The 12276-nt window shown below is 42.0% G+C and overlaps 1 protein-coding gene across 1 annotated transcript; it reads left to right on the top strand.

Annotated features, from left to right (window-relative positions):
* The first annotated feature begins 2766 nt into the window (after positions 1 to 2766).
* LOC127334897 (glutathione S-transferase TCHQD) lies at positions 2767 to 4902 on the top strand. Its single transcript, XM_051361441.2, has 3 exons — positions 2767 to 3047; positions 3763 to 3973; positions 4074 to 4902. The coding sequence occupies exons 2-3, from the start codon at positions 3765 to 3767 to the stop codon at positions 4660 to 4662; spliced, it is 798 nt and encodes a 265-aa protein (XP_051217401.1). The 5' UTR covers positions 2767 to 3047; positions 3763 to 3764; the 3' UTR covers positions 4663 to 4902.
* Positions 4903 to 12276: the final 7374 nt, after the last annotated feature.

Below are 12276 nucleotides of genomic sequence, written 5' to 3'. Positions count from 1 at the left end.
GGATTATTTGGAAAGATCCCTCTAAGACGTCAATCGGTACCCCATGCCACGTCAGATGGCTTCCCTCGGCTCCGCTTGGAAGCAGTTGTGATCGCTCCAAAGGATGGTCAAACATGCGGATCGACTTTCGAGACGCCTGTCGGATCAACTTTTGAGACGCTGGAGTAATGGCGTCGTCGCCCGTCTACTGCAAATACACATATGTTTATCCCCTCCACTCGTACAACGTCGACTTAGCCCCGTCGTCGCCTCTCTCCCTCTCTCTCCCACCGTCGTCATTGATAGGCCTTTGGTGAACTAGCATGAGGCCACCGAGCTCGTCAGGTACGACATCCTCACGCCGCCTAAAGCGACGATGCCGAGGGGCTTCGTCATCAGCTTGGGCGGCGTGCTCGTGCCGCCTGTGCCCACCGGGAAGGACTTCGGGGACGAGATCTTCCGTTGGAGTGGAAGCACAAGTGGTGGCTCGAACCCCTTCATTCGGTTGTCTAGGCCGACATCGTCAACCTGACTCTAACGAGGAAGAATGCGAGTTTAAATTATCATTAAATTTGCAAAAGTTTTTAATTTTCAATGTAAATTGACGATTTTATTTTATTTAGGAGATACTTATTAAAATCGTTGGTGCTGGCAGCCTTTTCTAATATAGAGAGGAAACGTGTGCCGACACCACCTGACTTACAAAGTTATTAGTTGTATAGGAGACGCCGGCGAATGCTCTAAGGCTGGTCATAGTGCATTGATATTTATCTATGATACTACCTCTCTAGTGGGTGGTATTATACAGTAGTATTATAACATTTTAAATTTATTATTTTGTAGAATCTCAATGTAAATCTATGTACAAGATTTATTTGACATTTACTTTTCTCGTAACGTGCGCTATGATACAATATCCACCTATGTTACCCTAATCATATTTCTCCTTAATTAGATGTCACATCATTATTTTTATGGGCCTAAGAGTTGTACTACCTATGATACTATGATCAGCCTAACTTGGAATCAGTTAAACGGCCGGCCCGCCGCCGGCCGGCCAGCTTAGCGTCAACGGCTCTAAGCCGTTTTTAAATATTTTGAAAGTGGCTGTTGAGTTGTCGCGGTGTCCATCTCAGCTGGTCGGCAGGGAAAACCGAGTTGGATGCCATGCCAAATTGCCAATACAGCGTGTGGTAACCGTCACGTTGTTGTTGACGCTGAACCCTCCAACGTCACCCCACCACAGAGCCCCGCCAAGCAAAAACACTAGACTCACACATATCTATGCGCACTAAGAATGAATATGATTACATGACACTACCTGCAAGACACATGCTTGTTTTATTTTGTTACTGTAAGAAGGGGAGTTTTAATCAACCTGAATATGAGCACACACACGTCCTGGAGGCAGGGCCCGATGCTTCTCAGCACATATGCATGCTTGAAATTGTAAATATTGACCCAAAACCAAACATTCGTTAAACTGGTTCTTATGGTTCCCTAAAAAAAAACAAAACTGGTTGTTATGTTTGTGTAAGACACCATAGAATTTTTTAAGGAAGAGTTATTGTTCCCTGTTGCCAAATTTAGAGCTAAAATAGCAAACAATGCCACTCATGTGATCATCATCACATATTAATTATTACCAAACCAAATGACGTACTTACATGACATAATATATATATGCATTTACACAACGCTAATTTTGGATGGACATTCATTTGGTAGCAAATTAAGCAAGCACGATAATGCGATTGGATCTAGGATTACTGAAAGAACATTTCTAAGAGACTTACAACTGATGATCAAGTTTTTCAAAACTTTAGAATCTAAACCCTAGGATAATCACTTTTATACTAATTAATTTGAGAAAACAATGCATTTAACTACATAAAAGTTCACACAAGTTTTGACCGCTTCGATGACCCAAGATTTGAGCATGTCATACATTCGGCCTACACCGGCGCTCCGTAGCACCTACCCAACAATGGCGGCTTTCGGGCAAATAGCGGCAGCCCTAAAAAACAACCAAATGAGTCTATAGCGGCTGAGTAAATGAGTCTATAGCGAACAATTGTATATGATTTCTTAGCGGCAACACGATCAAACAACTAGAGGGGAGCTATAGTAGGGTCCTACCAGACTATTTGAAACTATGCTTTCAGGTGCAATAGAGCTACACACCCCGATGACCAAAGTGAAATTAGAATTCCAATAATCATCCTAAATTTTTAGGAAACAAGAAAGGAGTTTCCATCATCAAAGATGAGGATGCTCTTTGGCGGAATATTGGTATTGTTCTAGAATCCTTTTGTATCCTACCTGCAAAAAGAAGTTTCGTTATATCCGACCGACAATATACTTTTCATAAACCCAACATGAAAGGTCTGGACTTTTTTCCGACCCCGTTAGATGATAATATAATGTCCGCTTAGACGCTTAGGATGGGTGCCACGAATAAAACCCTGGCCGAATTGCCACTATAGATTCGTTCCTTGGCATCGCTGCTTTGGTGAACTAACGCACACTGCAGGCGATGCAACACTAGGACTAGATGCAAGCAACTAGTTGCTTGCATTCGAGGTGGCGACTTTTTCTTTTTATAAAAGGGGAACAGAACCTGAGCTGGAGAGATGCATACATCCAATGCAAAATCCAGCAACGGAACATATTTAACTCGAAGGAGAAAAACCGAGAGGTACGCCGATGATGGGGATCCCATCCGGGTGCACGCAGCAGGGCTGTTTGGATAATGAAACCCCGATGTGGGCGACCGACCAGAACACGCGCGGGGGCGAGACCGCGTCGACCGAAGCACAAGAGCGACAGAGCGAGAAAGTTCCGAGGACAGCCAAGAATAGCTTTTGATTTGATACAGTTCACTTCAAGCATCCGGCGACGGCGACGACGAATCAGCAACAACACCGCCCCACTTCTTCCAGCCAGACCCGCGCGCGTCTCCTCGCACGGTTGCGCGCCGAGGAATCTTTCCCGAAGCCTCTCCGGCCTCTTTCCCCCACCACTCCCCGCCGCCTATCCGCCCCGCGACTCCTCGTCCGCGTCCACAGGTGCAGTTCTTCTCTCTTCGCCCCTGTTCGCGGTTACTGGTTTCCCGTGGAACTGACTGGATTGGGGGATTTGATCTGGTTGGTCTAGTTTTCTTGTTCGGGGAATTTGATTTGGTTGGTTGGTCTAGTTTTCTGGTTCCGTAATATGTTTGGACGAAAGGCGAGATTCTGAAAGTCCTCCTCTTTTTTCCCCATCTAAAAGCCTGATACCCAAAAGTGAAAGGTCGTTATATCCACCGGACCGGAAGTTCATTCCCGCCGCTATCTTATCCAGGCAAACGCAGTTAGTGATTTTCCCCGTGCTATTAGGATTTTTTTTTTAAACTGAGATGCAGATGCTCCTATCAGAATATGTAGTTAGTAGCATCGTCTGCCGAATGAATGGGGGCAGTAAAATGTGTGCGCATATGAGATTGTCGATCCGTCGGTTTCTGATTCTGAATGCTGTGTGCGCCTACAACCACCTGCCTGTCTGTGCTAGTTTGCGCTATGTAATAATTATCTGAACATATGTCTAGCGCTGAGTTTCCAAGGAGATCAACCACCCTACTTCCATAGTTCCATCTGTCATTTTGCTGACAATTTGTACGTTGAATTGTTGATTCGCAGAGACTACTTAATTTGAATCAACTACCCATTTTTTCCCATTATACTCAATTCACACTGCAAGACTGATCACAGATACTAATCACATGGTTCTTTGCTACTAATGTAGCAATGCAGCTGTATCACCACCCGTATTCGTTGGACAGTCAGAAAGTACGGATAGCACTGGAGGAGAAGGGTATTGACTACACCTCGTATCATGTCAATCCACTAACCGGGAAAAACATGAATGCCACCTTCTTCCGCATGAACCCTTCAGCCAAGCTTCCTGTCTTCCAAAATGGTGCTCATGTCATTTTCCGCGCCATCGATATCATTCAGTATGGTCTTCATTCAACTTTGGGAATGTCTGAAACTTAAACACATCTAATACTGTCGATCAAGCAACAATGTTCATTTATCTGCTCTATATTTTCGTAGGTACATAGACAGACTTGCAGTGCACTTAAGCGGTGAAATCCAACCTGAGAATACCGAGGTTCACCACTGGATGCGGAAAGTTGATGGCTGGAACCCTAAGATGTTCACACTCACTCACACCCCAGTAAAGTACCGCGCGTTTGTCTCCAAGTTCATTCGTCGGGTGCTGATCGCTCGGATGACGGAGGCCCCAGATCTAGCTAGCATGTACCACGTCAAGCTCCGCGACGCCTACGAGACCGAAGACAGGCTCAAGGACCCTGACACTATTTTGCAATGTGAGGAAGAGCTGAGCAAACTCCTGGATGATGTTGAGGCGCAACTCAACGAGACCAAATATCTCGCTGGCGATGATTTCTCGCCTGCTGATTCGATGTTCATTCCCATCCTTGCACGCATAACCCTTCTTGATCTACATGAGGAATACATCAGCTGCAGGCCCAGGGTCCTGGAGTACCACACCTTGGTGAAGCAGAGGCACAGCTACAAGGTTGTGATTGGGAAGTACTTCAACGGGTGGAAGAAGTACCGCACTCTCTTCAAGACCTCCTTCTTCCTTTGCGTTCGAACCTTGTTCAGGAAATACTAGGTTATTCAGTGTTCCGTAGCCGATCAATGCTGAACCAGTGTGTACAGTGAGTTTAGGATGATGAATATATGACCAGTATACCTTCATGTGTTATTTTTTTCTCCAAAGGCCTGGCTGATAGTTCCCAGATGTTTTGTTTCCCATACATTTCTCTGCTCCAATGTCGCCGTGTACAGTCTACAGAATCTAGATGATTTCTTACAGAATAATAGGCTTATATATAAAGTTTGGGTTTTCTAATACGATGTCTCTATTGTTGGGCAAATCCCGTTTACTAGTACTCCATATCTGAAGTACCTTGTGTAGCAAATTCTTCTTGGCCTATTTGTAAGTTTTCCAAGTTTGTTAGAGGGCTTAAATTTTCCAAATTCATATTGTCTTTAACTCTTAACTTCTGATTGCTCTCAGATTGCAGTACACTTTTTTCCTACTTTATAAATGCACAACTTTCCTGATGTGTGTGATCTGAAGATCTTCATGCACGTGCCATACATTAACAGTACAGGGCAATTGGCCCCATTGTCATTGATTGCATAGTGATTCTGGATGTACTGGGTTTCTTCATAACATCACCCCCCTAAGGTTCTCCACAGAGTGCACATTACGGCTACTTATAGATCAGAGCTGAAACTCTTTGTCCAGCGATTCAACTTCAGTAAGCAGGGAAGAGGAAGAAAGAGAGTCTAAGAGCACTAGGAATGGGAATATGCAGGAAAGCTTAGCTTTTTTTCACCTCTAGTGTTGGAGGTGTCAATATTTATTTTGGTGCTTTCCTGATGTCTCCCATTCCTATGGTTCTTGAGCCCTCCTTCCTCTTCCTTTTGGCTTGCACAAATAGCTTACAGAAGAAACTGTAGATATGTGTGCACATACTTAGATAATGTGAGATGCTGAAGGCTAGTTGAGAAGAGGAAGAAAAGAGAGCCTGGGAGCAGTGGGAATGGGAACATGGAGGAAAGCCTAACTCACTTTGTTTTCACCTCTAGTGTTGGAGGCGAGAATTCAGTGGGGCGTTTCCCAATGCCTCCCATTCCTATTGTTCTCAAGCTCTCCTTCCTCTTCTTTTTGGCTTGCTCACTTGCTTTTGCGTAGAAACCAGATATATGTCTGGACATATTCGATGCAAGATCTCAAAAACGAGTTAGGAAGAGGAAGAAAGAGAGAGCCTAAAAGCTATGCGAATGAGAGCATAGATGAAAGCCTAACTTATTTGTTCCTCACCTCTTGTGTTGAGGTGGAAACATGGTCTGGTTTTGTCGATGCCTCTCATTCCTATTGTTCTTAAGCGCTCCTTCCTCTTCCTTTTTGTTTGATAAATCGATTTAGCAGAAAAACAAAACGTGTGTTGCATAGTCAGATGATATGAGATGTCCGTTGCGAGACATGAAGAGGAAGAAAAGATGGCCTAAGAGCGGTGGGCATGGGAACATGATGGAAGGCTAAAGTCCTATGTCCCTCACCTAACACTGGAGGAGCCTTTGGTTTGAGTTTTCCTGATGCCTCCCATGCGTATTTTTCTTTGGTGCTCCTTCCTCTTCCCTTTTTGCTTATGCAAAAGCTTTGATGGAAACCATTGAAATGTGTGCACATATATTTAGATAAACGAGACATCTCAAAGGAGAGTTAGGAAGAGAAAGAAAAGAGCGCATAAAAGCAGCTGGAGTGGGAACATGGAGGAAGCCAACTTGCTTTGTTTCCACCTATGAATTGAGGCAAGAACTCAGTTTGGTGTTTCCGGATGCCTTCCATTCCTATTAATTCTTAAGCAATCCTCCTCTTCCTTTTTTTTTTTTGGCTTGCCTGGTTTCTTTTGCTTAGAAACCAAATGTATATGTTTATTCGATCTGAAATCTCAAAAGTAAGCCAGGAAGAGGAAGAAAGAGAGGACCTAAGAGCAGTGGGAATGAGAACATATAGGACAACCTAACTTATTTGTCCTTCACCTCTTGCATTGAGGTGGAAACATGGTTTCGTATTTCCTCATGCCTCCCGTTCCTATCGTTTTCGAGGAATCCTTCCTCACCCTTTTGTTTGCTACATCTCTAAAGCAATTTTTTTTTTTTTTGCATATACTCATATAATACTAGATGTCCATTGCAAGACAGGAAGAGGAAGAAAAGAGGGCCTAAGAGCTGTGGGCATGGGAACATGAAGGAAGGCTAAAGCCCTCAGTTCCTCGTTTAACACTAGATGAGGCTTCGATTTGAATTTTCCTGAAGCCTCCCATGGTTATTGTTCTTTGGTGGTCCTTCCTCTTTCTTTTGGATCGCACAACATAAAAAGATTCATGGTAGAACATGATTTGCCTCAAGTTCACACGCACTGAATAGTTGCACTGAATTAGTTTCTTTTTCGTTTCTTTTTCTTGTCGTTTTGGGCTTGGTTGTGCTGCGGCCCCAGCTGTTTCGTTGTATCGGATGGTTGCTATATTAATATAGCGGGGCGAAAGCCTATTTCGAGGAGGACTGGTCTTTTCTGTGTTTGTTTGTTTCTTTGACATGCCTTAATCCACACATAAGTCAAGATGGTGGATTAATTGGATCACTGGTCTATGCTTATAACCTTGTACTGTATTAGTTTCTTTTTCAGATTCTACTAGCACAACGAAACAGATGCTTAGCCCCAGATTATTCTGTGCATGAGATCCAAATCATGCTAAGATGTTTTATTACCTGTCAGGTAGTATGTATATGAACTATATATACATCTCTCTATCTGAAAAAGGGCAGGTAGTCATGAAGACATAAACAAACACATAACTTACCAAGATAAGACACACAACTTTAACACAGATAGAATGGTACATATTCTTCACTAGTTCCGGATGTAAACTCATGCTGGAGACATAAATCAGATCAACACAACTCTGCTGATCATTATAGCTATGAATAGGAGCAGAAATCACAGGTAGGTAGATGGTAATTAGCACACATAACATGTAATATTACATGAGTTACAAATTACATTTAGTATCAATTAGCACATACACCCTGTAAAATGATCTGGATTGGATGAACTGTTCCTACAAAGTTCACACGGGCATAGAACAAACTAATGGATATATATACACAGATTAACAAGAAACAACCATGACTGACAAGATATGTCTGCAGGTTCGAAAACATCAACTCGAACGGAATATGTACATTTGACCATAAACCAATGGCGTTTTTTTATACATATATTTTAGAACATCTGGGAACAGAAAGTTATGTCCCACACCCTTGAACCTTGCAGGTTTTCCACTCGCAACCTGTGGGATTTGATCCTTTGGGGGTAGGTGGCTGAGCTACAATGTTGTGAACTTGTAATGGGGAAATAGTCCGAGGGGTGGAAGAAGTACTGAACTCTTTTCAGACCCTGTTTCTTCTTTTCTGTCCGTACTTGTTCCGGAAATGCTAGGTGGTTCAGCCTGTTGAGGTGTTGCATAGTCGATCCTCTCTGTACTCTTTCTATGCCCTCCTTCTTCCTTTGTGTCTGTACTTGTTCTGGTAATGCTAGGTGGTTCAGCTTGTTGCTGTGTTGCATAGTCGACCCTTGCTGAACTGATGTGAATATTGAGTTTAGACTGATTGCATGATCATATACGTTCCTGTATTTTTCTCCAAGGTATTCTGCCTGATAGTTTTCTTGGCTATCTGTGCTGTGTAAAGACAACTAAATTTGGATATGGGATTGCATACAGAACAATAGGCCTTTCCCCTTTATACATTCTTTCCAGGTGCAAGCGGCCTATATATATAGAGGCCGATATGGTGTATCTTGAATCATGGCTAGTCAAATTCTATCATCTGTTCTAGACTTATAGTGCAGCTCATGTCTGAAGTACTTTGTGTACCAGTTGTCACTGCAATGTTCTTTCTTTATTTTGTAACAAATGCACTGGTGAGGCTTTTACTATACACCAGTTTCAGATATGGATAATCAAGCAGAAGCTATACAAGCACCAATGCACATGCTCTTCATTGACAGTATACCACAATATGTCAGATTCGGTGATTACGTGGCCCACTGCCATCGATGCACAATGGTTCCACATGCATTGCGTGTCTTCATTGCTTCCCTAAGGTTCTCTACAAAGTGTTAGCCCACGTCTATTTATAATTATACCACAAAGCTGGAACACCGTCCAGTAGGCACATTATAGTAGGCCAGGAAGAGGAAGAAAGAGAGTCCTTAAGAGCACTAGGAATGGGAACATGGAGGAACGCCCAACTTGTTTGTTTCCACCTCTAGGTGCAAATATTTGTTTTGGTGATTTCCTGATGCCTCCCATTTCTACCGTTCTTGTGCACTCCTCCCTCTTCCTTTTGGCTAGCGCAATAACTTTGATGGAGAAATAATTGACATGAGTGCACACCTTAGATAAACGTGAGATCTCGAAGGCGAGACGAGAAGAGAAAGAAAAAAGGGCATAAGAGCAGTAGGAGTGGGAACATGGAGGAAATCCTAACTTGTTTTAACCTCTAGTGTTAGCTAGAGGTGAAAAGTCGGTTTGGTATTTTCCGATGCCTCCCATTCCTATTGTTCTTAAGCACTCATTCCCCTTCCATTTGCCTTGCTCAATAGCTTTAGCCTACAAAATAAATAAATATGTATCACATCGATGATATACAATTTCAAAGTTAGACTAGGAAGAGGAAGCAAGAGAGAGCCTAAGAGCAGTGGGAATGAGAACATAGAGGAAAGCCTGAATTATTTGTTCTTCGCCTCTTGTGTTGAGGTGGAAGCAGAGTTCGGTATTTCCCGATGCCTCTCATTCCTATTGTTCTTACGCGCTCCTTCCCCATCCTTTTTGTTTGCTAAATCATTTTGGCAGAATAACTAAGGCTCTGTTTGGGACTTTAGTTTTTTAAATTCCAAAGTATATCAACGCCATAGTATTTCAATGCCGGCCAACCATAAATACTTCAGTTTTTCTCCTTTTCTCAGCTTTGGAATAAATGAGGGTTGGGCCAAATTTTTCCAATACTAAAAAAAAGGTTTGAGAATACCATGGTTTTCAAAACTGCAATATTTACCCAAGTACCGGAAGGATGGGTTGTGTTAGCCCGCCGTGCCACCGAGCTTTGAGAGTTTATTAGAGCCAGCCACATCAAAATATGTGAACTGTAGTATTTTTATAAACCATAGTATTTGGAGAAAACTTTTAAATACTTGGCTACCAAACGCAGCCTAAACATATATGTGCATAATTTAGATGGTACAAGATATCTATTGCGAGACAGGAAGAGGAAGGAAAGAGGGCCTAAGAGCAGTGGGCATGAGAACATAGGATGGAATGCTTAAGCAGGCAGTTTCTCGTCTGACATGGAAGGAGGCTTTGGTCTTAGTTTTCCTGATGCCTTCCATGCCATTGTTCTTTGGTGCTCCTTCTTCCTTTTGGATTGCATGGAGATTTGGTTCCAGCTCATACACAAGGAAAATAGCCAGCTACCCACGGGTATAGCTACACACACTCATCCATCCGTGGGATCGTATACATCAAGTATGGCATTTTGGAATCCGAGCTCTAGTGAGCTCAGTATTTAAAAAACAGAAAATTGTATTTGCAAGTTTCTAAAATTTGTGAATTTTGTGTACAGATACATGATGATGATTTCTTTGGAACCTACAAATTTTGTTAAAATTATGTTCTATTTTGGGCTACACAATAGTTGCAAAAATATGGTTGTAAATAGGCATTAAAAACTCAATTTTGGTCTTCCCGTTTATATTTTCTGTGTATCACAGATGAAAACATAATACGATTAAAATTTATAAGTACATACTAGACATCTATATATATTTTTTCCTAGATTTTTTCAAAAGGTAAAATGAAGTTTTTGATTTTTTTTAATCGAGCTCCCAGGACCCTAATCCGTTGGGAGATATTGCCCGGTATGCATCACTATCTGAAAAGGGCACGTACTCATACAGACATACACAAGCACATTTTAAAACTTAAGAAGATAAGAGACACAACTTTGCCACACAAATTGGTACAAATTCTTCACTAGTACACCTATGTTGAACCCATGCTCAAAGCATAAACCAGATCAATGACACATTACAACTGACCACTGTAGGATCAGAAATCAGGGAGAGAAAGATGGTAATTAGCACATATAACACGTGACAATACATGCATTGCAGATTATATTTAGCACAAATTAGCATGCAGCTTGCAGAAATATCTAAATGGGATAACTCGTGCCTACAGATTTTGCACCTGACCATATCCACTTAATAGATACTCAAGAGCACTAGGAATGGGAACATGGAGGAACACCCAACTTGTTTCTTTACCTCTAGTATTGGAGGTGCAAACGTTAGTTTTTGGTGTTTTCCCGATGCCTCCCATTCCTACCGTTCTTGTGCATTCCTTCCTATTCCTTTTTTTTTTCGGCTTGCTTATGTGCAAGCTTTGATGGAGAAACCATAGACACATGTTCAGATATTCAGATAAACATGTGACATCGATGGTGAGTCCAGAAGAGGAAGAAGAGAGGGCAGAAGAGCAGTTGGAGTGGGAACATGGAGGTAGCCTAACTTGCTAAGTTTTCACCTATTAATTGAGGTGAGAACTTTGTTAGGTGTTTCCCGATGCCTACCATTCCTATTGTATTTAAGCAATCCTTCCTCTTCCTTTTTGACTTGCGAAGTTGCTTTAGCATGGAAACCAAATGTACGTGTGCGCATATTCGATGCAAGATCTAAAAAGCGAGCTAGGAAGAGGAAGAAAGAGAGGGCCTAAGAGCAGTGGGAATGAGAACATAGAGGAAATCCTAACTCTTTGTCCTTCACCTCTTGTTTTGAGGTGGAATCATGGTTTGGTATTTCCCAATGCCTCTCATTCCTATCGTTCTTAAGTGCTCCTTCCTCATCCTTCTTGTTTGCTACATCACTTTATCAGAAAACCAAACATATATTGCAATATTTAAATTATACAACACATTCTTTGTGAGACTGGAAGAGGCGGAAAAGAGGTCCGAATAGAGGTGGGGATTTTTCCCCTGATAAAAATAGCTTTCAGCATGGGAGCATGATGGAAGGTTAAAGCTCTCGGGTCCTCGTCTAACACTGGAAAAGAGGCTTTGGTTTGAGTTTTCCTGGTGCCTCCCATGGCTGTTGTTCTTTGGTGCTCCTTCCTCTTACTTTTGAATCACACGACATAAGAATTATTCACAGCATAATATAATTCGGTTCAAGTCCGTACACAAGATAACTCTGTTCAAGTTCATGGGATAAATGCATAATATATTTTGCATAGGTGGTTTGCTATTTTCTATGTTTGTTTCTTTGTTTCTTGTGAACCGAGGCATAGCCCAATGGTTGGGATGGGCTGATGCATCCCCGCCCGCCGAAGTTCGAATCTCCGTATTCGTAATTCGGTGTTGTGCACACAATCACTTCTAGTAAAAACAAAGTGCTTTGGATTTCTTCACTTTAAAGCCAATCATTTTTTCTTTGTTTCTTTGGTTCTTTGGCATTCCTTTGTCCATACAAGGATAAGATGGCATCTTAAAAGCTAATTGATTTATACTTCATAATTTAGTATTGTTATTTTTAAGATTATAGTAGCACAATGAAAACACATGTTTATCTCCAGATCATTATGCACATGATTCCATA

The sequence above is a fragment of the Lolium perenne genome, chromosome 2, assembly GCF_019359855.2.
Source record: "Lolium perenne isolate Kyuss_39 chromosome 2, Kyuss_2.0, whole genome shotgun sequence".
Lineage (NCBI taxonomy): Eukaryota > Viridiplantae > Streptophyta > Magnoliopsida > Poales > Poaceae > Lolium > Lolium perenne.
The sequence above is the reverse complement of the archived record's forward strand: the minus strand, read 5'-3'. Positions and strand labels throughout refer to the sequence as shown.